General features: G+C 36.9%; 1 protein-coding gene across 2 annotated transcripts in view; it reads right to left on the reverse strand.

Annotated features, from left to right (window-relative positions):
• Positions 1 to 15,030: 15,030 nt before the first annotated feature.
• Positions 15,031 to 27,314, reverse strand: part of LOC134746388 (uncharacterized) — a 37,756-nt gene continuing 25,472 nt past the window's right edge. For both annotated transcript variants that reach the window (XM_063680767.1, XM_063680759.1), the window contains 4 exons: positions 23,899 to 24,109; positions 23,166 to 23,293; positions 19,528 to 19,696; positions 15,031 to 15,432 (listed from right to left, as the gene is read on the reverse strand). In XM_063680767.1, coding sequence (XP_063536837.1) covers positions 15,302 to 15,432; positions 19,528 to 19,696; positions 23,166 to 23,293; positions 23,899 to 24,109 — 639 coding nt within the window. In that variant the 3' untranslated portion in view covers positions 15,031 to 15,301. The remainder of the gene's footprint in view (positions 15,433 to 19,527; positions 19,697 to 23,165; positions 23,294 to 23,898; positions 24,110 to 27,314) is intronic.

The following is a 27,314-nucleotide window of genomic DNA, read 5'->3' on the forward strand; positions in this document are numbered from 1 at the left end:
TAGATATTTTATATATATATATATATATAGAAATTAGTTCGACGAGAAAGCATTTCCAAGCTTTCAAAATCACGGGTTGAAATAGGACAAAAAAAAATACTCGAGCATATAAGATATTCAGAGGGGATGTTAATTGAACCCATTTAATTTAAACCACTAAAGATTCGGATTTAACCCAAGTTCGTACCTTTTTGAATATACTGGAAAAATTTCATCATTGAGACCGGTTCGTTGAGCATCGTGTCCTGGAGCTGATTGCATAGTTACAAGAACTAATAATATTAGCGAAGTCTCTTTCTAATCAAAGGAATTGGAAAGAGACTTACGCTAATAGTATTAGTTACAAGTTGTTATGCAATCGGCCCCTGATCGTGCTGATACTTATTATACCTATAGTTTGGATAAATTTTATTTGACGGTTGTACGTTGTACAGCGTCTGGAAAAACTCTAATTTCTTGCTTAACAACTTAAAGTTATAATTTAAGGTCAAACTTATAGACCGCGAGCCAGGAACAGATTTGCATAACCAATTACCTCCCGGGATATAACTCGTATAGTGGTTAACGGCTATGTATGATGAGCTCTCGTAGACCGAGCTGCCGCTCCGTTGGTGGGTTGAGGAATGACAGCTACCAAAACACGTTATTTTTTTTATCATTGCCTCCCGTTTGACACTTTATCAGATGCTATTGTGCATTTAAAAAATCGTCAGGCGGTTGTATCGTGGTGGAAAAAAGAATCACTGTTCCGTAGCCAAATGGCAAAAATCGGAACCCTTATGGATTTGTCATGTCTGTCTGTCTGTCTGTTCGTCCGTATCCACAGCCACTTTTTTCCGAAACTATAAGAACTATACTGTTGAAACTTGGTAAGTATATGTATTCTGTGAACCGCATTAAGATTTTCACACAAAAATAGGAAAAAAGCAATTAATTTTGGGGGTTCCCCATACTTAGAACTGAACCTCAATTTTTTTTTCATTAAACCCATACGTGTGGGATACCTATGGATAGGACTTCAAAAATGATATTGAGGTTTATATAAGTGGTAAGGCCCATATTTTTTACATGTTCACGTGGACAGCTGACAGTCTGTCCATCGCAATACAACCGGCTGTTTTTTTTTAAATTTAGAATAAATTCTGTCAGATTCTGACACAATATCAATCGGCTGGGGTTGTCTAAAAATATATTTTTTTTACATGTTCATGTCATCTTCAACTGACCGTCTTTCCACCGCGATACAACCGGCTGACTATTTTTTTTATTCATGATAGAATCTAAACTATCATCTGACAAAGTGTCAGCTCGGAGGCGATGACTGACAATATATGCTCCTGGCCCACGGTCTAGTATGTGTTTGTATTGTTTATTACGTACCTAAAGAATATGTTAGAACATGTAAACCAAACAGGTTGTAAACCTTATGCCATTAGCTGGCGACTATTTGTTTTGTCTGTGGACAAATTATGCTTTACTCTATTCAATACTGGTAGAATTAATCGAATTTAAACTGTTGTGAAACATACTAACATTAAATCAACCAACAACACACAACAACCAACACAACAAGTGAGTGAGTGAGTGAGTAAACCGTAAAATGATTTAATACTGGTAGAATTCCACTCATATCCCAATAGAATGAAGTCACATATTGCTATACAGAGGTCTTTACCACATATTATTTACCTATCATTAATATCTTCGCTTCGCTGATGAGACGTGTGCGCGGCTCCACGAACACCATCCTACAAACACTGGCCGAGAGGTGGGACTCCCCGATACTGCGGCGATGGTTTGAACTCCATTCCACAGTGGGGAAATAAATTCTGAAAGATTTTTAATTGTAATGCATTTGTTATTAAAATTGTAATTTTAATTTATTTTTCCCCGCACTAGCTCGGAAAGTTGTCGTTTATCCTTCAATACAAGCCGGGAAAAACGCGTTTTATCCACTAGTGGGGAAAGTAATTTGACCTTGGATGGAGCGTGTTTAAGTGGTGTTAGCTTGACAGATAACATAACGTAAAACGCTCATGATAATGGTTCGTTCGATATTAATTATTATCATTAAATAAATGGTTTGAGAATCTAATAAAAAATACCAAATTAAGCTTTATTTAATGATTTTAAGTCATAAACCTTAAAATTCCATAAGAAATGTTTGTTTTTTATAATGATGTTAAATATAATTCTGAACGCACAAGTTGAGTCGATGCAATTTCAAAACGCATCGCTGACATTTCATACATCAGAAATGTCAACATTGTCAACAATTTTTTTACTTAAAACCTTTTCTCACCGACTCGCATAAAAATACACAACTTCAAGAGTTTTCTGTTATAATATCGTAAAGAAATGAGTGATTCCAGTGATGAAGATGATCTAACGCCTGTGGATGTTGCACTTTCCTCGCTATAGTGAGGTGAAAAGTTTTGTGTTACACACGGGCGCAAATGTATTTTACTTCTCGTGTGTTTCAACACGTGTTTTCGCTACGCTCAGGATTCTATTTTAGAACCACTCGCTTCGCTCGTGGTTCACCTATAGAATCCTTTCGCTTGCTCGTGTTTCAATTCTACACTCGCGGGTAAAATACAACTTTGCACCCTTGTTGTCGTCAAGCTCACTATACTTATTAACCTATCGAATGAGCTGATACCTTTACTGAATGAGCTGATGCCTTTACTGATACTGGAAAAACGATATGTAAACATACTACATACCTATACGAGGCCTGGACGTTAGTGAGATGACGATAATAATTCTAAATTACTAATATCTTGGGACGAAACCCTTCGTATAATTATGATTGAACTTCACTTACATTAGCCATGAACAATTCCCTCGGATCACTGTTGACACTCTGAATACTGATATCACAATGAATGTTAGTCACAATCTACAAGAGACACCTCATTATTCTAATAACACCATAAGAAAGTTCTTGAATAGAGCAAATATCACTCTTCCCGTAGCTTTGTTCGCACACAACCTCCTTTTCTTACTGTCGTTCGCGCGTAATACCCTCTTGTCTTACCCTCAAAAATCACAACAACCTAGAAGCGGTTATTTTACTTAAACGTGACTAAGAGCGCCATCTACTCCATGACGTTGGCAGCTATTAGCCGATTCGCGATATTCGCGACACTTGTATAACAAATAACCATTAATGTATTCTATTAACAAATTATTTCCTGTGTACTAACATAGTTGTTCTAAGTATTACCTATTGTTACTAACATATTTAGTTTTAATTTAGGATTAGTTGTTTTATTTTAAATGTAAATGTAATTGTATATGGAATTTTTATCCTGAAATAAATTATTTGAATTTGAATTTGAATTTGAATATTTACAATAAATATAAAATAAGAGTTGTTATACTCGTAAACTTTATCTCATTACGAAAGTAAAATAAAACCTTCAAAAAAATGCAAAACCTTATAAGGATTAGTTTTGTTCCAGAAATGTTACAAAGAATGTTTTGCTCGGCAAACTGAGTAAAAGATTATTTGTGAGTGCCATAAATTTCTAAAAGCTCAACTCAGAAGCTCCTCGAGGCTGCGCTTTACCCGGATCTCTTGAATTGCCTTTTTTACTTTTCCAGGCAATTAAATTTAGAGCTGTCCTTGAACTGAGACTAAAATACTCTAATCATTTTTTTTGTAGAATACATTTGACCAAAATCATGCAGTAAAAGTGCTAAGTGCGCTATATTTTACAGCTCTATTTCTCAAGGTCGGCCGAATCATAAATACATGAGTCACTCAAATAAATACTACTTTAAATATACGAAAATGTTTGTTTTTTCGTATTTACTTATGTCTCATAATTAAATAAACATAAAGATTTTCTGAAAATATAATGATAGGGAGATTTTAAGTATATTTTGTTAATTATGCTAATAATAATTGGTTTAAACAATATATTTTTAAACAGAGATAAAATATTATTCTAGTAGATATTTCAGTTTTTTTTGTACATCTTACATGTCTTACTTTTGTTGTCATCTCCTAATACATCTTCCCGAAACTTCATAACACTTTCAAATAACCTCACTATCAGCTCATTCATACACGTCCCTTTCTAACTCGGCAACGATACTACCATTCGTCATGTTGTATGAGAAATATTTCCAATGTATGCTGCCCGTTTCGATACGACACTCGAAATCTAAAACTCTTGGAATACAGAAGGTGAACTTCTTATACCTTCACAAGGGAGGTAGAAAAACCTGCTCGTATTCATGCACGAGTATACTACTTATGTAAAACCAAATTAAACGTAGTTAGCCCCTTCGTTTGACTTTTTATTTACATCAAATTGTGTAAAAATATTTTTCATGATGTCAATAACCGGAGAAGAAATTGGGGACTGAATTTGTACAGAGAGGTACTAGTCCACATTACTTTTAGTTAATCCACTCAAGACCACATCAATAGTGCCAACTTTCAGCGCATTTTTAATCATATAATAAAAGAAATAAAACTATGAAAAGGGATTATATCGCGTATATTGAATTTATAATACATTCCGACGTTTCGAACCCTTTACAGCGTTCGTGGTCAACGAGTGACTGAGGAAAAACTACAAAGTGCAAGTGAATTTTAATCTTTACATAAAAACGAGTTTTCACCCCACGTTTTGGATTCCCTTCAATTTATGATGCAAGCGAAATGAGGGAGACCGCTAAAAGCCTAACGGACATTCATGGCTTTGAACCATCACTAGAGTGGGTCGATAGAAACTCTTCCTGATAATAGTTATATTGGATGTCAATATTTATTTAATCGTATGGCATGATAGTAATTGTGAAATAGAAACAGCGTAAGTGTTGTATAAGTAATTAAAGATCTACACATAGACCAGTCAGCCACTTTATGGCTTCGTCGCTCAGGGTGATCAGGTATTCGGGAGGGCCGGCGACATATGGCGTTATAGGACAGTCATGAATGATGTGCTGGATGGTTTGTGCTTCCGCACCGCAACTGCAGGCCGGGGAATCCACCCACCCACAGCGGTGTTTGTAGTAGGCGCATCGACCATGACCAGTACGCAGTCTATTAAGTTTGCACCAGTCTCGTCTAGGGAGGTCCGATCCCATTATTCTGGAGCCAGGCGTGATATCAGAGCCTAGTTTTCCCGCCATTAACAAGTCCCACGATTTTGCCCACTCGCGTTTGGAATTAAATTGAGTATCGGCTAGGTTTTTGGCGATGCTACACGAGGGATTCCTGGATTTGAGCCGTTGCTTGTTTGGCTCTAAAAACTCTGCATAACATGGTAGGTTAGGGTTCTTTTGGATCTTGGACACTTCCCGAAGCAAGGCGTCCTTCCTCCTGAGTTCTGGCGGGGCAATCCGTGAGAGCACGGGGAGCCAGTGGCAAGGCGTAGATTGGAGCGTCCCGGATACGACTCGCATGGCTTTGTTCAGCTCGACATCTACTTTGGAGGCATGAGCACTGCCTAGCCACGCCGCTGCACAGTATTCTGCTGTTGAAAACACCAGAGATAGCGCTGATGTTCGCAACACTTCGGCACTTGCTCCCCAAGAGGTGCCACTTAGTTTTTGCACGATGTTGTTGCGACTCTGGAGTTTGCGAGCTGTGTTGGAGAGGTGTTGTTTGAACGTCATGGAGCGGTCGAGGGTGACTCCGAGATACTTGGGGGTGAAATTGTGTCTAACTAACGATCCATTCAGGGTCACCTTTAATTCACGCTTCGCTAATAGGTTGTGCAAATGAAAGCAGCAGACCTCTGTTTTACTTATGCTAGGAGTTAATCGCCAAACTCTGAAGTAGTCAGCCAACAGTGCCAAGTCACTGGATAGTGTAAGTTCCAGGTTGTCAAAGTTTTGGTGTTGAGATACTAGGCAGATGTCGTCGGCGTATATGAACTTCCTAGCGCTGGTGCTTGGGAGGTAAGATATGTACATATTAAACAGTATCGGTGCCAGCACTGATCCCTGGGGGAGTCCATTACTTAGCATTCTGACATCACTAATATTAGAGCCCAAGTATACTCTGAATTTTCGCTGACAGAGCACGTTGGAAATCAGGCTGGCAACGGCAATGCTTGGGACAACCGAAAGAAGCTTGAAGATCAACCCCTCCCTCCAGATGGTGTCGTAAGCTGCAGTAAGATCAACGAACACGGCTCCGGACTTCAATCCCTTCTGGAAGCCGTTTTCTAGGTGTGTCGTAAGAGCCAGGACCTGGTCTGTACAGCTTCGACCGGATCGAAATCCCGCTTGTTCTACTGGGACTACACGATCTATCAGGGGAGCTATCCTACGATAAATGAGTCTCTCGAGCAGTTTGTAGCAGTTGCTTAGCAGTGCAATAGGGCGATAACAGGAAGGATCGTCCTCCTTTTTCCCAGGCTTGAGAATTGCTATAACTTTCGACTCTTTGAAGGTCCTGGGGAGTTTGTTCCGGCTGAGAACGTTGGAAAAGAAGAGAGAGAGCCATTTCACCGCATTGGGCCCCAGCTTTTGCAGGAACTCGTTGTAGACTCCATCTACTCCAGCGGCTTTCCCGGCCGATAGCCCTTTAATCGCGAGATGTATTTCTTCAGCTGTGAAAGGTCTTGCCAGGTCAGGGTCTTCCACCAGATTAGACTTCAGTTCCTTAAACTTTTTCTTAATCCTCCTGGTTTCCAGTTTATCGCCCTTAGCTCTGGATGTGGAAACAATTCGGTTTGCGATCTTGTTTGGATGAATTACAGTCGTCAGCCGTGGAGGTGCCGTTTTCCCCGTAAGTTTGTTCAGAACACTCCACGCTTTTCGGCTGGATCGCTTGAAATCCATAGATTCGACTGTGTCTTTCCACTTCTTTATTTGGTTGGCGTCCAGGGAAAGTAAGAGCTCGGTTCCTATTGGATGTCAATGTCGGAGTTTGTCGTATGTAACATATTACATACCATATTCTCTAAAAGGTCACCATGGACATATCCAAAATGTTTGTTTAAAACTAAAATAAATGATTAGACTATCGAGTCTAATGTAATTGCGGTTCACATAGTACGATGTTTTTTTGTGTAATATATTTTTTGTGTAAATTATCTTGTAGTATTTGTCCGAAATCGTTATTGTTACTCGGGAGAATTGAGTAAATTTTGTCTAAACCATGCTTTACGTCGAGCTCCCAGAACGAAGTGTGTACCCTTATTTAAGCACTACTAGTGTAATTTTTTAATAAAAATGTAATACCAAAAAATAACGGCGAAGTAAAGTTGTATTTATAATAAACGATACAGTCCTTATGATAATGATAACACATTTTTCAAGGTGCAACTCACGTATTTAGTGCTCAGTAAGTTATTATTGTTAAATAATAGGTATATAATCTATTCAAATGTGGATATATGTAATCACACTTCGACGCGCTTTAGTCTCGGCGAACATACCATGCATTTTAGAGCCTCCTGGCTTAAGCCGTACAGATGGCAAAAGGCCGGACGGTCTTACACTGGTCCCGTGGGCAAAAGGCCGGAGCCTGCTGTGGGATGCCACATGTGTGTGCACGTTTGCTCCCTCTCATGTCGGCCACATATTTAAAAAGGCAGGTGCAGCGGCTGAGGCCGCTGCTAAGGTCAAACACAGCAAATACGCCAACCTTGGACCAGTGTATGACTTCATTCCGGTTGCTGTCGAAACGGCTGGGCCATGGTGCGCCGAGGCCAAAAAGCTGGTCAGGGAGATCGGGCGTCGGTTGAGGGACAGAGGCTGTGACCCCCGTGCTGGATCTTACCTGGTCCAACAAATATCCTTAGCCATTCAGCGTGGCAACGCAGCTGGCATATTTGGAACATTTGGGCCAGGTAGGGAACAGTTCGGGACTTAAAAGGAAATTTTTGACGGGACTAGTTTGTGATTAATAAGTTTTTATATACTAAGTGTGTTAGGTTTAATAGGTTAGTTTTAATTTTATAATATTGTAATTTTATTTATTATAATTTTATAAAATTGTGCATAATTAAAACAAATTTAAATACATTATCCGACCGTAAAAATTTAAATATAGATAAATGATTTTTTTATAAAATAAAATAATTATGTTTAGCTAAATATGGACGCTACCCGTACCTCTACCCAACTCTCTTCGTCCTAGTAATGGTAGACTACACGTCCCTCGAGTTTCGAAGACATATGTATTTAGTAAAATACTTTATAAAACTAACAATTAATCCGGACACATAAAAATAAAAATGTTAATGGGGTTATTTTACTTCGATATTTTTGAATTATGTGGACTGTATTTTAATAACGAGAAACGAGACGGTATATCGCGGAACTTAGGTATCGTGCGTTCCAAGATCGCAATGTTTTCGCAAATCACTTATCTTCATTAAGTAACGGCGTGTAAAAATCAAAAGAAATCATTTAGTTGTGAGTATGAAAAATGTCGCCCTTCAAGTCCAAAATATTTTTCGGAAAATGGGCCTTCTGTGTTCATTGTAACCACTTTCTCCGCGTTTTTTTGCGGCTGCCCCGGGTATGCGGGTTGCAAATTACATAATTTATCACGTCGACTCCGTTTGGAGCTTGTTGGAAAACATTTTCTTTCACTCATGTAAGAGTATTTGAGTTATCGTGTATTATTTTCTGGTGTAAAATGACTTCGAGACGACTTGCCACCTGCTTCGTTAAGTTCGTGATAAATGTATTATGACCTATTTTATATATTATGAGTATGGAAGTATTTCAGCCAAACTTCATTCTACGTAAAACGTGTTTATAGAACTCTGTGATCATAATCTGCATGTATGCGATTATGTCAGAAAACGTAAGCAATTGTCACAGGATTTTTCAATGTAGGTATTAAAATATATTTCATATCAGAAATAATGAAAAACCCGAAAAGAGCATGTCGCGGGTCATGCTCAGTGTAGGGTTCTGTACCTTTAGTTACCTTTTTGTCACAATAAGCTGCCTTAAGTAATTGCTTTTTGATGTAGAATTTGTTTTATCGGTTGAAATTGACATGTAACTTTTGTTATGAATAAAGAAACTGAACTGAACTGAAACTGATTAATATGTTCTAATACATACCTACATTTTAATGTCACGCTGGCTAGTTTAATCTTTATCGGGTACTACGTTTAAGAATTTTTTAGCATTCAGAGATAGTGAATCATGATCAAATATTTGGGGCAAGATGGTTTTAATGTTTATACTTTGTACGTACTGACCTAAGAAAGCTACTAAGTTTTAATGAGATTTTTGAGGTAGCCGTGCGGTTTTCGGGACAGACATGAAATTCGGATCCCAACTTGAGTTAGCTGAAGTTATTTTCGTCTTGTCGTGTCCCAGGTTAATCCGCTTGAAAGTTACAAATTTACTCTAGAAATGGAATAATTTGATGAGCGAAGACTTTGAAATATGGCTATAGTTAAATTGTTTATTTATTAGCCAAGTTAAATAGTTTAGGTATAAGCTATTGAATTTATAGCTCTTTTCAGGCTACCGAAACACATTATCTCATTCTACTATACAATGTATAATTATGTCAATGCATAGGTTTATTATAATAGGCAGAAGCGAGTAACAAATATGATTTTAGATGAAGTCCATTTTTCTGTATGTTTTTGAGAAATTAATGTGTGTGTGTTATCAGTAGAAAAATAATGAAATAATAAAAAGAAATGGTCATTTATATCTATCGTTTTCTGTTTGTTCCAGAAACCTAATGCAATAATGTTCGGTGGCCTTAATTAGAAAAAAACCGGACAAGTGCGAGTCGGACTCGCGCACCGAGGGTTCCGTACTTTTTAGTATTTGTTGTTTTAGCGGCAACAGAAACACATCATCTGTGAAAATTTCAACTGTCTAGCTATCACGGTTGATGAGATACAGCCTGGTGACAGACAGACGGACAGAGGAGTCTTAATAATAGGGTCCCGTTTTTACCCTTTGGGTACGGAACCCTAAAAACGTGATCGCGGACATTAATATGTAAGCTAACCAAAGAAAAGGTTACTAATTCCGACGTGACCTTGGGTTTAAATGAGTTTTAGGCTTTTAGAATCATTAGGGAATAGTCCGGTCTAGTACAGTGGAGGGATATTTATTTTGAGCTGCATTACGGTTTGTTTTATTAATTTTAACGCTTCACATATTCGCTTGACATATTTGTGTCGTTTTTAAGCAAAAGGTATTGTCGTTTGCCCTAAGGATGCTCTGACAGGTTATCGGTATAAAAATATAAGCAAATTTCGTCGTTATGGTAAGCGACAAAAATGGTACCTTTTGCTAGAAAACGTCACATTTATTTTTTGGATGCAAAACTCATGAAACACTGCATTTATTTGCACTGCACTGTATTTTATAATGAAAATCTTGTTTAACTGTTAGATTTTTTTTTATATATTTTAATATGTGTTATTTTAAGTAGAAATACTACAATATAAATTACAAATGGAAATAAATGTGTTACCTCGATTTGTAAAATCATGTTTCCAAATAAAAATATGACAGACAACTGGAGTTGTCACTATGATTCGCTTTTAGTTCCATTTAATTTAATTTCTATAATTTCCTGTAGGTTAAGCTGTTTTGTTTTTACTTTCTACATCTGTCATGTTTTTCACAATAAAATTGTCTTCCGATTTTCGACTATCATAACATCGCCTCAGAAGTTTTTTTTTATAATTTCGTAAAAGTAATTAATTATGTAAGTATGTTTTTTGTTATAACGGTAAACCGGGAGGACTGAGTCAAACACACGTAGGGACTGTGTGACAGCTATTTATTGACTAATCGGGCGCGGGCGCAGCCGCGCGTTATATCTAAAGTACGTTTACTACATTCCCTCCACCTTAGCGTAAAAATACTTCCTAAAATCTACAGTGCTTTTGCTCCGTTTTAAATATCTTTCACGGGGAGGTTCGCCCTCCGCCGGGGCATCGGCTGCCTCTTGGCCGGCCACGGATCCGTCCGTGGCACCGGGTGGAACCGTCGTGGCCGGGCTCCCGTCGCAGTCCGACCGCAGAATCGCATCTGAGCCGTCGGCGGCCTCGGCCGGTGGCGGCGGTACTGGCGCAGCCGTGCTCTGGCCAGGCACCGCTGCCGCAGATTCCGGCTCGACTGAACTGAGCGTGCCACTGTGCTGAACTGCGTGCTCCGGTGGTACGTGCTCGTCAAAAATGATGACCGGTATTGCTTCCTCCTCCGGCTCTTGAGCGCGAAGATTAGTTTGTTGCTCCTCCAGGACATCCGCTGTACACTCCCTTCCCTTATATTTGAGGAGTTGATTGGCATGTTTTTTTTCTAATTTATCAGAGTTCGAAATTCTTACTAAGAATAATGTCCGGCCTATCTTCCTCACAATAACACCGCGTACCCAGAACGTTTATTTATTTATTACACTTTGCACTAACACTGACTCATTAAGAAGGAAGGAATTTATGTGAATAATATGAACATTAGATATTATATCAACTTGCTCGTATGAAAGTTTTTTTTCAAAAAAAAGTTCTTAAAACAAGCCCGCATCCTCGTTAACAGCGTTTTACAGCAAAGACATGATTCGTTGCTCTTGAAATTGTTGACCGTTTTCCGGGGCTGGCTCCTAGTCGTGGTGATTAAGAATGTACACTATATTGCTGTAACTACTTTGAAGAGCAAAATTCAATCAAAGAACGCAGAATTAAATTAGACTGCTATTTCACTACCGGGTTTAAGTGCACGATTGATATAGCTCTTTGAAATCAAGGTGGCACTCGGAAACTTTCCCTTACATAACTCAAATGCTCCGAGAAATAATTAAATTGCAAAGGTTTCTGGACAAATGGTTATTGGCGAAGGAATGCGGCGGTATTAATTTCTTTACCAAAGGTTTTTAGTGAAATTAATGGGGTTTGCCCTGAAAGGGTTTATTACCGGCCCCAATGAATTGGCTACTGGTAACGTTGCTTTCCAGTTAGTCTGTTTCGGCAGATTTAATCTCTGATTCTTCAGTCAATCGCCATTTTAATTATATTTAATATTGATACTTTTTTTTTCCTTTTTTTGTGATGGCACTGGAAAACATTTTACGAATTACCCGAAATTTGATCTATGTACAGAAAACATCAACCAAGTCGAGAATAATGTAAAATTTTCAGATGTTACGTATAGACGAAGTAGGTTATTAAGATTTACTCTATTCCATTTATTCCACTTCCGGCCTCGCAAAGGTAAACTGTGGAATGAACCTGCGGTATTTCCGGACCGATATGACTTTCAAACCTTCAAGTAAAGGGCGTATACTCCTATCTTAAAGGCCGGCACCGCACTTAAAACCCCTCTGCTGTTGTAAATATCCATAGGCGACGGTAATTACTTACTACCAGGCTATTTGTCTGCTCCTTTGTCTCCTATACCTATTATAAAATAACCGCAAACAATTTTGCACACATTATACAGCCTTTATATTTTCTTTTTTTACATTATTTTATCAACGGTAAAAGAAAAGTCTTACGCGTTTTCCTCTGGTAAACATTATTAACCCACTCTGTTATGTTATGGTTATATCTTAAGAGAATACACCGCGGTCGAGCGAAATCGCCTTTTCATACAAACGTAGTCCTCATTTTCCTCTCTGGATATTAACATTTTTTTAAATATTTCGACACAGTTTGTTGTATGTCAACCATAGCTATACCCCTATGTTTGATTTTTTCGAATTTTTAATTATTATAAGAGTTAGAGGAGCATTTAAACATTAAATTTGTATGAAAGCTGTTTATCGCTTCAAAATTTTACACAAATAAAAAAATCTAAAAAAAGTCAAACATAGGGGCATAGCTATGGTTAATATACATCAACATATATTAAACATTAAACAGTAAAATGTTAAAACATTTTCCATAATGTGAATATCCAGAGAGGAAAATAAGGACTACGTTTCTATGGAGAAGCGGCCGCAGTGTATCCTCTTAACAGTCCATGAACCCAATTTGTCCCTCAACCCCTCTCTCCCTCCCTCACCCTCAACTCTGTTGTTAAAGATGGTAAACCCTATTCCAAATAGGAAAGATTGTTCTTTATAGTGCAATTTTTAGGAAGTCATTCAATAAGTAATAGCAGTTTTCAATCATGCGTTCGAAACCTTGTTCCAAATGAATTATTGAAGTAGAAAAGATTTCCACCCAATTTATCCACCAATAATTATGGTGTGAAAGGTCACACCATAATTTGTAAATAATACAATATTCTTGACTTACATGACTATAAATAAATAAAGTTTCCGTATAAATTACCTAAAGAGACAGAAGTCAACAACGCTCGATCTCAGGTGTCATTATTTTCCCTTTCTATCCAAATCGAAGTTGTTTGCTGTACAAATTCACAAAAAAGGTTTAGAATCTTTGGTTCTGTGATCTTCCGGAGGCTAGTTTTTTCTTGAATGAAGTGGTCTGTACTAAAAGAGTGGTAGTTCGATTGCCTACTTCATAATTTTTAGGTTTTATAATAAAATAATAGATTGTCGGTACCTACTATTAAGCAACCAAAAAGTTTAGATGTACGTAGGGACATTACTCCCGACGATACCTATTTTTTTTTATAACAAAGTATTTTCTTGAAAGAAAAATTTACGCTTACTAACAAAGTCATAAAAATAACCTGCTCTGAGTCTGAGTACGGCAATGCACACAAATTGCGTGATGAAATAAATTAAACCATCTCATTAAAGGCCCGTTTTCGCTAAAACTGCGTAATTACCTTTGAAAATTTAAGAAATGCTTCCATAATTTAGTGCGAAACACTTCGCTTACTGTAAACGACCTTCCAAAAACGTTCATTAGGGCCGCTTTGAAAAGCTTTTATTACAATAAAATTATTCCCTTAAAAAGATCATCCTTCTGTAGCGTTTGAAACGATATGAAAACCCATTTCACTTGGTGTCTCCCAAATAAATCTAAGCGACTTAATCGGTACGTAGGAGTTTTCGGAAAAAATATTTGGGATTTGACCCACGCATCACTGTCCCACGACTTTGGTGTACATTTTTAGGGTTCCGTACCCAAAGGGTAAAAATGGGACCCTATTACTAAGACTTCGCTGTCTGTCTGTCTGTCTATCTGTCCGTCTGTCACCAGGCTGTATCGCATAAACTGTGATAGCTAGGCAGTTGAAATTTTCACAGATGATGTATTTCTATTGCCGCAATAACAACAAATATTAAAAACATAATAAAATACTTCTAGGCCCGAACCTGGTTGTTATTTAATAAGATCGTATCAGCCAAAATCAATTTAAAACCTTATTTTTTTTCACCTAAAGTAAAAATATGCACAAAAGTTTACTTCATTGTTGTCCTTCAATATCGACGTAGTGGAAATTAACACCCACGACACGGAGTTTTACCAACTTACCTAGGAGCAAAAATCTACGAATATCATAGGCATTTTTACATGATCGAAACATTATGATTCTCTATTACCCGGTGTTTAGGTTTTACGAGGCAGTTGGGCTCGAAAAAAGCAAGGTGTAGGTGGTGCGTCACGCTGTGCAGAAATTTGTTTTTCACAAGAACTGGATTAAACTGAAGGTAAGGACCCAATTATTGACTAAATATATATGAATTTTGATATGATATATTTATTGATTCTCGCTCTGACAATTTTTTCAGCAGAGGAATCTATGAACTACCTTTGAGATGGCAAAAGCGATCGTATATACTTTGATTGAATATATAGTTTCATAAAAAAAATTGTTTTGATTATTGCCATATACTTAAATCGCCAATTTCATATGTAAGGACCGTATACTTATTTAAAGACACCAAGTGCACAGTAGCGGAAATGTGCCATATTATGCTCAAACGCAATCTGCGGAAACTATGAAAATGCTGCTCCTACATTATAATATTATTTGCTACGAGATATAATCAAATCTAACAGTTCCATTTTTTGAGTTCGTCAGGACCTCTGAACAGGGTTAAATGAAGTTACACACATAAAATATAATCAATTAAATGATATACTTTAGTCAAGGCGTACCGTGGAAAATGAACACCACTAGGTCTCAATAAAACTACTTACGACTTGTTCCAATGTAAGTATTTATTTCTCGATGATGTATTTTTAATTAAACAATTTATTTTTTACAGTCCTTATAAAATTACATTTGTGTACTAATAACAGTCACAAAATGTTGTACCTAATTACAGGATGCATTGGAATTGTTTAAACACACACTATTCACAGATAAAAAAAATATTCACAGATAAGAATAAAATATATTATGTACATACATACAAACAACAAGTGTAATTTTTTGTTATAATTATACATCAATTTATATAAAGATGAAGTTAAGTACCAAACTGTACGTCAGAAAACGATTTATTTAGAAAGTAGAAGCTCAAAAGACAGCACAGTATTGTTGTCATTTTGTCAAGAGATGATTTTGCACAGCCTTGCTGCATCGCCGCTGGATGTTCACCTGAGAAAGATATGCTTTTTAATAACAGTAAATATACAAAATTATAAGTATTAAAAATAATATTACTCAGAAGTCAATATTACATCCAAGTACTATGTATGAACTAAGATTCTTGTTGCTACAATAAAAATGCCTTGTAATAGTCCAGTTGTCATTTTTTATTATTAATGGTATCAGTCGATCAGGTTTGTTTTGAGGATATGAATAGCATAAAAGCCCTTTTGATGTATGGAAAACCAGGAAATTGTGATTTTGTCGGTGTAATATTGCGTTTATGTATCATACTGCCTTTACTATACAATATTTTTGGAACGAAGGTTCTTATCGCACGGTACGGACTTGGCGGACGGGGGCTAGTCGAAAAAAAGTGTAGGTAATAGTTTAGACTTAGGTTTAGACGAGTTTCCGTCACGACCCTTTCTTAACTTCGTTCCAACCGAGTGTTCCACGACACTTACGCATTTTTTTTAATAATATGTAAGTAATCTAATGGTATCACTATTTTTTTCTTATTTGGATGTTTAAAAAAAACTTAAATTTTTGAAACAGAGGTCTTGTATATTTTTACTAGGTATTCCATTTATTTATTAAATTTCCAATTTAGTGTGACAATAAAATTGCTAATTTTCTAATTAACTAGGATTGGTCGTGATGAACTGGACAAATTAACCTATTAATAAAAATGTGGTACTTTTAAATTGCTCTCGTAGTTCAGTTTATGGTCTCTGTTAACGATTAAAAATAAATACAATTTCTCTTTTAACAGTATTTACTATACGATTTTCTACTTAAAAAAAATTCCACTAACTTTAATTTAAACCACAATATATCACGATCGAAATATCAATTCACTTAGGACGGCTGCAACGTCACACCTTAGTCTCATTTACTCTACTAGTAGTTTCTGGCTTTTTTATTACTTTAATGAAGTTGAATCCATCCATGTAGACATCTGGTTTTCATAATAGTACATTATGATACAAGTGTGCTAAGTTGGCCATTACACACGAGGCGATATTATGCGCGCGAGCTGTAAGCGCGCAATAAGAAAGCCGATGTGTGTAATGACCAATGCACACGCGTTTCATACGACGTTTTTCAACACACTTGCGAGAAAAAAAAAGAAACTTTCATATTAATAGAATTTTAATAGTTGAAACAGTTAGTATTGTGTGTTTCATCTGTCATACTCGTACTGCCGGCCGGCCCTCGCCCGCCCCGGCCGCGGGCGGCGCGGCGGGCGGCGCGGCGGGCGGGCCGGCCGGGCCGCACGCCGCGCAGGCGGTCGGGCGCGCCGGTGCCCGCCAGTCCGACCAATTAAAGAAGGTTCCCTCTCCATGCATATTATTAGCAATCAGATACCTTCTTAACTCAGTCGGATAATATAATTAAAAAGCACGAGTGGAATAATACACTGAAAGAGCACGCGTGTTTAATATCTAGGATTATGAGCCAAAAATCGGTGGAATAAAAACGTCGTTTTGAGCAAGTGTGTTGAAAAAAATATTTTTTCCCTAGTACATTATTACAACATTTACCTTTATTAATTTTTAACAAGCAGAGACGTCTGCGAACGATGCTATTAAGCTTAGAATAGAAAAGTGGCAAAATTACTGCTTGGGTGAGACTTGAACTCACGGCCCCTGGAGTATCGAGTATCGATCCAGAGGCCGTGAGTTCAAGTCTCACCCAAGGCAGTAATTTTTCCACTTTTATATTTATCTCCATGCCAAAACCTGTATTTGTAAAACCGTATTAACAGTACGGAAGGCTAAGTCTGAAAATACCTTCATTTAAATATTCATAACTTGACCCGAACAAGACCCGAAGAAGTGTGGCGGATTAGATAATCCCCGGATAATTCTTAGGTGACTCATGTCCAGAGGATCTTGCAAGACCAAATAACAAGTTTAATTTTTAAGTTGTGTTCCGGTTTCTATTCAAATATTGATTTAAATCAAACTTGTTTTAGTGAAGAATCTGTTTTCACTAATTTTTTATGCTTGAAATAAAATACTGGGATGAAAACATTGTTAATCCCATCATCATTAGAAACTAATCTTTCAGTTTTATTTGTTTTATGAAATTTACTGTTATTGGCGAGAAAAATAAAAAATAGTTCAAAAGTTTTTCTCAGTTTGCCAACTTGTTACTGACCTACCACCATTTTAAATTAAAATAATCTTACAGGTGCCATGCTAGTGAAGATGGCTTATTGAAAAATATGGCAAACAAAAACTGCTAGGCAAATATTAAATCGGAGTGCTGCACGTTTTTTCATTAGGTTAAAAACTTATCCTTTTAACTGAATTGGTTGGATGTAAAACGAAAGTTTTGGCAGATTTGTTGAATAAATAGCGGCTGAGTTTTACTCGCAACTAAAAATTTTTTAAGTAATGTGGTTATTACTGTGTAAATCCAATACGGGCAATAAATTAAACCAGCTATAGAGTTTATCCGTCTAATCATTAATTAAGAAGTTTTTTGAAGTTACAGTACACTTATAGGTATGACCAGTACACTTATTATGACCCAGTTTTTTTTTTTTTTTTTTTAATTTTACGAGCAGCAATGTACTGCAATGTATCTTGGGGCCAACACAAAGTGAAGATGGTAGCTGGAGAATCCGGAAAAATCAGAAGATAGAAGACCTGGTCTCTGAACCAAACATCATCGGCGAAACCAAGTCAGCAAGACTCCGCTGGCTTGGACGTCTCGAGAGAATGACAGGCAATAGGGAAGCCAAAAGGGCCTACGTTGGACGCCACATAGGTCGACGCCCAGCAGGTCATCCCAAGTACCGCTGGAGAGACCAAGTCGAGAAAGATCTACGTGCCCTGCAAGCAAAAAACTGGGAGGAGATCGCACAAAACAGGGCGTGTTGGCGCCAACTCGTATCGGAGGCCAAGACTCACTTCGGGTCGCTGAGCCAGCGGAGTTAGTTAGTTAGTTAATGTAGGTACTGCAAACATTAAAGGGGCACTTGCACCATTCCCCTAACCCGGGGTTAAGCGGTTAAATCCGTTATTAAAAAAATCGTTATCCCAGTATCAAATTGTACTGGTAACCATGGTAACTCCAGGTTTAACCGGTTAACCAGGATTAGTGGGATGGTGCAAGTGGCGCTAAAGAGACATAAGATGACATGACATTACGAGATAAGAGCTTTTTAATATTAACTGCCAACAAGCGTTGACAGTTTAAAAAGGTCGTATCCCGTAACTTGTGTATGTGTTGTATTAAAGGGGCCCACTGACTATCAGTCCGCCGGACGATATCGGTCTGTCAGTTAGAACAAAATTTTCAGTTCCGAATAACCTGACAGGCCGATATCGTCCGGCGGACTGATAATCAGTGGGCCCCTTAACATTTGCTAAAAACCTTTAGCTTCAAAGGTTTTAAGTAAACGCCATTATGTAAGCCTCCACCGGACTTTGAGATTTGAGTTATTTTTGAGGTCCGGAAATACCTAAACGGTAATCGAATTATGCCAAGAGCCATCAAAAATAGCCTGTATCTAAACAAAAACGAGTGTGGAAACAAGTGAGCGTGTAATTTGCGTACAGTTCTAGATGCTATAAGTAAATATTTTTATATTTTTCATTTAATTACAATCACTATGAGTCCCCGTCAAGCTCGGCCGAATTTCACCTTTCCATACAAACGGAGTTTCGTTCTCATTTTAAAATTACGTATTGGATTGTAATAAAACTTTGCACATACAATGACATGAGGTATATCTAGGTCTGTAATTAGTTTATATAGCTCAAATATATAAAACAAACAAAATAGAATAAAAACAAGTTTTGTATGAAAAACTTAAATAGTGGCTACATAAACTAATTACAGACATAGATATACCTTATCCTATTGTAAGTACAAAGTTTCAGAGCAATCTAGCTAGTCGTTCTAAAATGAGAGCGTCACTACGTTTGTATGGAGAACCGAGCTTGCCGGGGACTCTTAAATCATGTTGAACTTGTACATAACTGTCACGTAATCTTTCTGTATATGACAAATACGATAGCTATTATTGTATTTATTATAAATAAATGCTTTTAATGTATTTCTTTATATATATATGTCTTTGCTTACCAGACAACACATGGACCCGAGTGGAGGCAGGAGGCGCGTTGTTAGGCCCACACGTGTACAGCCCGGCGTCGGCGCCCCTCGCGCGCTGCACCAGCAGACGGCTCGTGCTTTTCATGCCTTTTTCGGTGACCAGGGAGATACCACCGCGTGCAGAATCAAAATTTATAACCTGTAAAGTGTAAATTAATAATCATCATCATCATCATTCTAGCCTTCAGTCGCCACTGCTGATTATAGGCCTCTCTTCGTGTACGCCACTTATCCCGGTCCTGGGCTAGTCTAATCCAAAAGTGCCCCGCGATTTTTCGAACGTCATCCACCCAACGAGCCAACGGACGCCAGGCGCTTCTTTCATCCGAAAGTGGCGACCAATCCGTCAACATTTTGGTCTACCTGCCATCACTCTGCCTGGCAACATGTCCCGCCCAACTCCAATTAAGCTTGGTAATTATTTGACGTCTCCCACATCTCGCACCTTGGTGCGGCGTCGGATCTCGACATTTCTCACTCGGTCTTGAAGTTTGATGCCGAGCATGGCGCGCTCCATGGCTCTCTGTGCTACTTATGCACAGCCTTCTTAGTTAGCGTCCTTGTCTCGGCACCGTATGTCATGGTGGGCAGGACGGGGCAGGACCCGCAGGACACATTGATTAAAGAGGCGAGTTTATGAGTTGGAAATAATATGACTTTTTAAAACATTTAAACACGTAATTTACAATTATTGTATCATTTTGGAATTGAAATTTTAAATGCAAATTATACTATTAGTTAAACAAAAATTTTAAGATTTAAGGGGTCTTGCCGCCAAATCTTAAATTTGTAAAAAAATTAAGACCTTGCGTGTTCGAACGTGTGCGTCGACGTGTGCTATGTAGCACCCCTGGCACACTAGACATTTAAAATTTAAACCAAAAAGAAAATTCTTGTGCCAACCGTATAGCGACTTGAAAAAGCAGATTTAAATCGCAGTTTGTAACTTTAAAATGTATTACTATCTAAGAAATAAAATCTCGTTTTGGCAGCAACACAAAACCTCATATCTTATAAACGTCTGAGTGGCGCACTTTTGTATTATATTATTTAGTGTCTAACTGAAATATTTGAGTTGGTTAGTAACTATGTAAATATTTAATGTTTTATTTGGTATCATAATATCTTGTATAGCTAAGATACCTATATTAAGTTTATCTTTGATACGAAACGAAAATCGGCGTATAAGGGCTGGTTTTATGCCCGTGCTAAAATAAATGTCACTTTCTACATATAATTATTGAAAGATAATACCAAAGAAAATTTGATTCTCGATCAGATGGCGCCACTACCTTTGGCCTACTCTCGTATAGATGGCTTTGACGGTTTCGTTTGTTATTTAACAATTTTGACGCATATCAGTGAAAGAACATGGGTCAAAATAATATAAAAATATTTAATGCAAATATTGAAAATATAAAAACCATTTATACACCTACATTTATTAACTTTTTTATTTATTTATTTTATTTTAGTTTTAATCGTGTGTCGACAGATGGCAGTAAATTTACTGTGGCTACAAAATTTACTATGACAGTACCGCTCTATCCTATTATATCCTCTTTGATAATACTGACGTTAGCTGTCACGTAAACAAGTGCAACCATCATAATCTAAGGACTTATCATGGCTGATGCGAAATAAATAATATCTTTAAGTCAAAACTTCAAGCATTTACTTAAAGTGTAGAAACAATCGTATACTTCTTTATATTTTAGAAAAAAAAACAGTTACTGGAGGCTATCTTAATATATTACTTATTAAACTATGAACTATGACAAAGATAAGTTTAAATACATTTTTAAAAGAAATTTATGTACGATATTACTTTCTTTTGGCAAATATTATACCTTGGAGTATTACGTAAGAGTACCTATCTATTAACGATAGATACCTAAACGCTAGACCTACTCACTCAGTCACAATACAATTTAACAACCCACTTTTTCAATATAACACCTAAAGTTGCTTCCAAGAATTTCACAAGTAAAGTTCAAAGCTAAATGAACCAAATAACTTAAAATAGAGTTTCCAATCCTTCCGGGGGTTACCTGTAGTCGCGTTAAGCGCGAGATTTATGGTATAATCATTGCTAAGCGACATAGCTGTTAAAACCTATCCACCAGCCGCCCTATGATTTTTTATGTAGAAGAAGATGAGTTGGTTTAATTGTTATTAAAATTATGTTTTGATATAATTTTATATTCAATCTATAATTATGTAGCTTTCAGGTATGTTGAACAGTTGTAATTAAGATCTGGCAGTCGACATTTTCTACGACAGCATTATTCGTATCCATAAATTCTGATATATTGTCTGGAACAACTAGTTAAGATGTCAACATTATACTCAAATCTGATGGTTCCGGTAATCGGGACGTATACTCTTCCAAACATGTTAGACTAAGTATTTCTTATATATATATGTGATCAGATGGTTAGAATAACATAAATAAGAGTCTAAAAACAATCAAACGATACAATATCGTCTTGTAGTACGCTGCTACGTCATGTCATGGAAATTTATAACGTGCATCGTAAAAAATCATGTCATGTTTTCATATTGCGGTCTTTACAGAACGCATGACGGATGCTACCGTTAATGTGATGTCATTTTATAATAAGATTTTGTTACCACAGTAATACGAGTAGTAGTGGTTTTTGAGATATCTGCGTTCACATCGTATGAGCGCAAATATTTCGGTGACTACATTTATTGAATACATAAATGTATTTAACCACCTTCTTCATAAACCACGCTTTGTATTCAAGTTACTTGATGATTATGAACACACAGCTATAATTTTGTTTGAGATAATAATCAACGACAAAGGAAGATGTTATGAAAACATTAAAAAGTTTAAGCAATGAAATTTAAACAGCGTAGTCAAGTTTTGTTTTAATATAGCAAGTTATACTGTAACCGAGTTAAGATTAAGTCCCTCTTAGTTTCAAAGTAATCTCTCTTAGAACCACCTACGAGGGGAATAGGTACATAAGTTTACTACAGTATATGTTTATATATGATTATGTATTCAGCACTGTTAGAGTATTCAGTGAGTTACCTAGAATCCTAGGAGTAGTGGCTAAAGTCTACAAAGAGCTAAGTCTGTTGTAAATACTTACATATGTAATATTATACATTTATGAACCTATTTATTGACTTAATACTACCTTAATACTCGTATTATGATTAATGCTTATAAATTATCCTTATTGAATAAGCCTTGAAATAAAATTATAATACTAAGCAAACAAAAATCTTAATAATCTGTTGTTCGGGATACGTTACTAGAGTGCCCCGACGACCTTTGAAATGTACCATTTTAAGCCTATACTTAAGTTTTTTTTTTGTTAGAACACTACATGCATATTTTAAAGGCATGCGATTTCAAAAAGAATAAAAAATATAATCAAAGTAAATATTAACAAAATATTGCATGGCATGTAACAATTGAATTTGAACAATAAATGCTTTTTTTTTTTACAAAAACGGTATTTTCGACGAACAACGTTCCCGCCATCCTTGTCACAATATGGTTAAAATGTAGGTACTCTGTTAAACACCTATATGATTAAAGTGAGATAATCAATATTTTTTATAAAGACCTGGTCTGCGTGAGTCCAAGTAATTGAAGACGGGGGTTCGGGCGTATGTCGCACAGTGCACGTAAGGTTGATGGTGGAGTCGGCTTGAATAAACAGTTCGGCGCCACTTGAAATCGTTGTTTCAGGCTCTGTGCATAAAGACAATTCGTATAGTACTTTTATTTACACACACTCACTTTTTAGGGTTCCGTACCCGAAGGGTAAAAAGGGACCCTATTACTAAGACGGACGGACAGACGGACAGCGGATTCTTACTAATAGGGTCCCGTTTTTACCTTTTGGGTACGGAACCCTAAAAATAACAAATATTAGGTACCTACTTTATTTATAAAATAGAATCACTGAAAATTTTGGGTATCTGTATTTAAAATTGTATACAGAAACGAGTTTTCAAATGGGCTTCAAATTATGGAGACACACAAATTTCAGTAATATTTACCTTTATAAGTAAAACAGGTTTTATTTTTGTGTTCGGAAAAATACAAGATATCATTAAAGAAATAACCTTTAGAAATAATCTTTTTATTTCATGAAGTGTAATAAAAAAATCAGCTTCAGATAAAAATATTATCATATAGGCATTGGAGAGAGTTAAGTAGTATTAGGAGTTACTCCAGTCCTGTCCTGTCAGAGGTTTTTGAGGAATACTTGCAATGATGGGCACATTACAATATTATATTGGCCCGTGGCTACGCAGCACTAAACTTCCTCCATGGCTTGGAGTGGATCTTACCTACGATGTTTAGAAAGACAGCGTGACCGATGGGTGGTGTGGTAGATATTTGGCACTCATACTGGCCGGAGTCGCGACGCTGTGGGGAGCGGATGCGCAGCGCCCACTCCTCGGAGCGCGGCTTGTGCTGCGCCTCGAACCGCTGGTCCGATGTGTACGTGTAGCGCCCCACCGTCAGCAGGTGGATATCACGGTGACGCACCCATGACACCTGTGAGTCATAAGTGAAAATAAATAACAATCATTACCCTTACATAACACAGGTACTTTTTGCTATACATGAATTTAAAGGATAAGGATGGTAGTACAATAATTTCAGACTAAGATCTCAGCTATTCAGGAAAGTGGAGCGGTGCGCATTTCCAACTTTAAATTGGAACTTTCCGAGTTAATAGTAATTATATTTAAAATGTTTCCTAGTAGGTATTTAGTTTTAAGTAAATGCAAAACTTCATTCGCTTAACACCAGTTTTACATTACGTTCGTAGTCACGTTTCACCTAGTTTCACTATTATATTAGCTACTCGTCCCGTCATCGTTTTTTTATTATGTATACTTTTTCTCACTTAGACTTTTATATCCTTAAACAATTTAAATAGTATTTGTCTGTTGTTTGTATATTTTTTATTACAGTCTTTTTTGTGTAATTCGACATTTAGAGACTGGAAACATGTCTTACAAAATATCTAATATTTCATTGATTCCATATTATTTTGTAATTGTATTTTGTAATTTTATTGCCTGTAAAAATATGACATGTAAAAGTGCCCTTGCGGCCAATTTGCTGAATAAGTGTTTGATGTTTGTTTGATGTTTCATTAAATAATTCGCAAGTCAGTACCAGTTCGTTACTACATTAAAAAACATTTGATTTTATAATAATGGGAATCGAAGCATAACAAAAGCAACCCTGGTGAGTTGAAATAATTTTACTGTTAAACCCATTTTAATAAGGTCTCGGCCTCATTTTAGTACAATATTGATCCTGTATTTTACTTATTTCTCAGAATTCTTACACGATTTATTTACTTATGAAATGAGCCCCGTACCATTAAAGGTTACAAATCCTTTATCACTTAACAATTTAAAATGAACGCTGCCTGCGTAAGGATCATTAAATAAATTTTTAGTTCGGTATTTTTAATTTTTAACTTTAGTTATTTTAATCGTAGTCAGGTTTAGTTTTGTATTCAAGTTGTATGTTAAGGATGATTGTGAGTTTTGATTAATATTTTATTGTGAAATACAATTTTTCCAGTTAAAATCCATAAACAGTCAACTTTAATTAATAGATAAGAGTTTAAAATCGGTCAGTAGAAACCTGTATAAAATTGTCCTGTCAGAAAAATACCCATTACGTCCTGGGTTTCATTTGGGATTATATTAAATGGGACGTGATGAGGCACTTTACTGGTCTACGTGCTATCAATGGTGATGCTTAAGTGCGCACTTCCGTGAAACGATCGCTATGAAAAGTATATAATGAGTAGGTACTAGTTCTAGTTTGAGCTTCTTAAGCACGCAACTTTAAATACCCCTCATTATCCATAGATTTATCAATAGATTTTATGATTTCATTTATTACGTAAAATAACCAGAGAAATTAATTATTTTATCATACAAATATAAATTCTACATTGGAATTTTAGTTCAACTTCATCAAATGGCACTTTTTGAATGCAAATGCTGTTAAATTTTATATTCATGAAACTACAATAATCCTTATATATAGTCATGTACTATAAGATGTCTGGATTTCCCTCAATTTCACGTGGACCCCATCATCAAAACTGGATTTTGGCGGAAATGAGATCAATCTGCAACTATATACATTGATAACCTTCTTTTTAGAAGTCGGTTAAAAACTACTAATGGTTGAACTTGAATAAGTTCTCTTACATAATCTATACGGTCGGTGGAATGCCCTTATTTACATCAGAAATCTTACTTCAGCTGATTTGTCAAAATTCCTAAAATAGATATGAATTGCAGCACTCAGAAGTTTCATTTAAGATGGAGAAAAACTACATTAATAACTCCATAAAGAGTTTCCTCATGAGATTCTAAGAATAGGATAGGACCATTACTTAAGCAAAATCGTACCTATCTACAAAAAATATTTTTATTATGTTATAAGTTTGGAATTGCTTGTACATATCAAAGTAACTTTTTATAGCGATGGTTTTTTTTATACCACGTCGGTGGCAATCAAGCATACGGCCCGCCTGATGGTAAGCAGTTACCGTAACCTATGGACGCCTGCAACACCGGAGATATTACACGCGCGTTGCCGACCCTTTAAAAACCTGTACACTCCTTTTCTGAAGAACCCCATACTGTAGCCCCTCGAGAAAACCTCGGCAGGGAGCTCATTCTACAGTCGAAGCGTACGCGGGAGGAAATTCCTCTTAAACCGCACAGTACGCGACCATTTAGGTGCTAGGGTGTGAGGATGAACACCCTGCCGATGGCGATCGGTGCGGTGATAGAAAGCGGCCGTTGGCATCATGTCAAACAATTCTTCAGAGCACAGCCCATTGTACAAGCGGTAGAACACGCATAAGGAGGCGAAGTCTCTCCTTAGACTTAAAGGTTCAATACCGCTTGTGAGTTTGGGATCGTCGACGATTCGTACAGCGTGACTTTGGACTGAGTCGAAGGGTCCAAGCTGGCATCCAGGTGCTCCTGCCCAAAGGTGACAGCAGTACTCCATATGGGGTCTGACTTGCGATTTATATAGCAGCAGTCTTTGCCCCGGAGTAAAGTATCGCCGTGCTTTATTGAGCACACCGAGTTTTTTGGATGCCAGATCAACCTTCCCTTCCAGGTGACTACGGAATTGGACGTCACTGGAGATGTCGACACCGAGGATCCCAATTAGTGATGGGTCGTTACCAGTAACTTACTCAAAAGTGGGAATATTCCCGGTAATGCTACCAGTAACATTACCCAGATCGGTAACATTGAGTAACTTTGAAAAAATTATTAGAATTGTATATGCTTTTTTCGTGTTAAATACTTAATAAAATAATAATGCTATTATTTACAGTCATAAAACAGTTAAGGAATCTCTGAGAGAGTAAATTCCCAATGTTACCGGTAACATTCCCAATATTACCAGGTATTTTTCCAAAGTTACTGGGAACATTACTATCTGGAAATAATGATTAAAAGTGAAGACTGGAAATAAAGTAAAAGAAAATATGTGTATAAATCAGTTTAATTATTAGAATAAACCAATCAACATCTAAATATATAAAAGAAGAAACTGACTGACTGACTGACTGCCTGACTGACATATCAACACACAACCCAAACCGCTGATTCTAGAGATTCCAAATTTGGCACGTAGGTTTCTTATAAGGTCTAGGGGTGCCCTAAGAAATGATTTTTTCAAAATTCACCCCCCAAGGGGG

The sequence above is a fragment of the Cydia strobilella genome, chromosome 1 (genome assembly GCF_947568885.1).
Source record: "Cydia strobilella chromosome 1, ilCydStro3.1, whole genome shotgun sequence".
Classification (NCBI taxonomy): domain Eukaryota; kingdom Metazoa; phylum Arthropoda; class Insecta; order Lepidoptera; family Tortricidae; genus Cydia; species Cydia strobilella.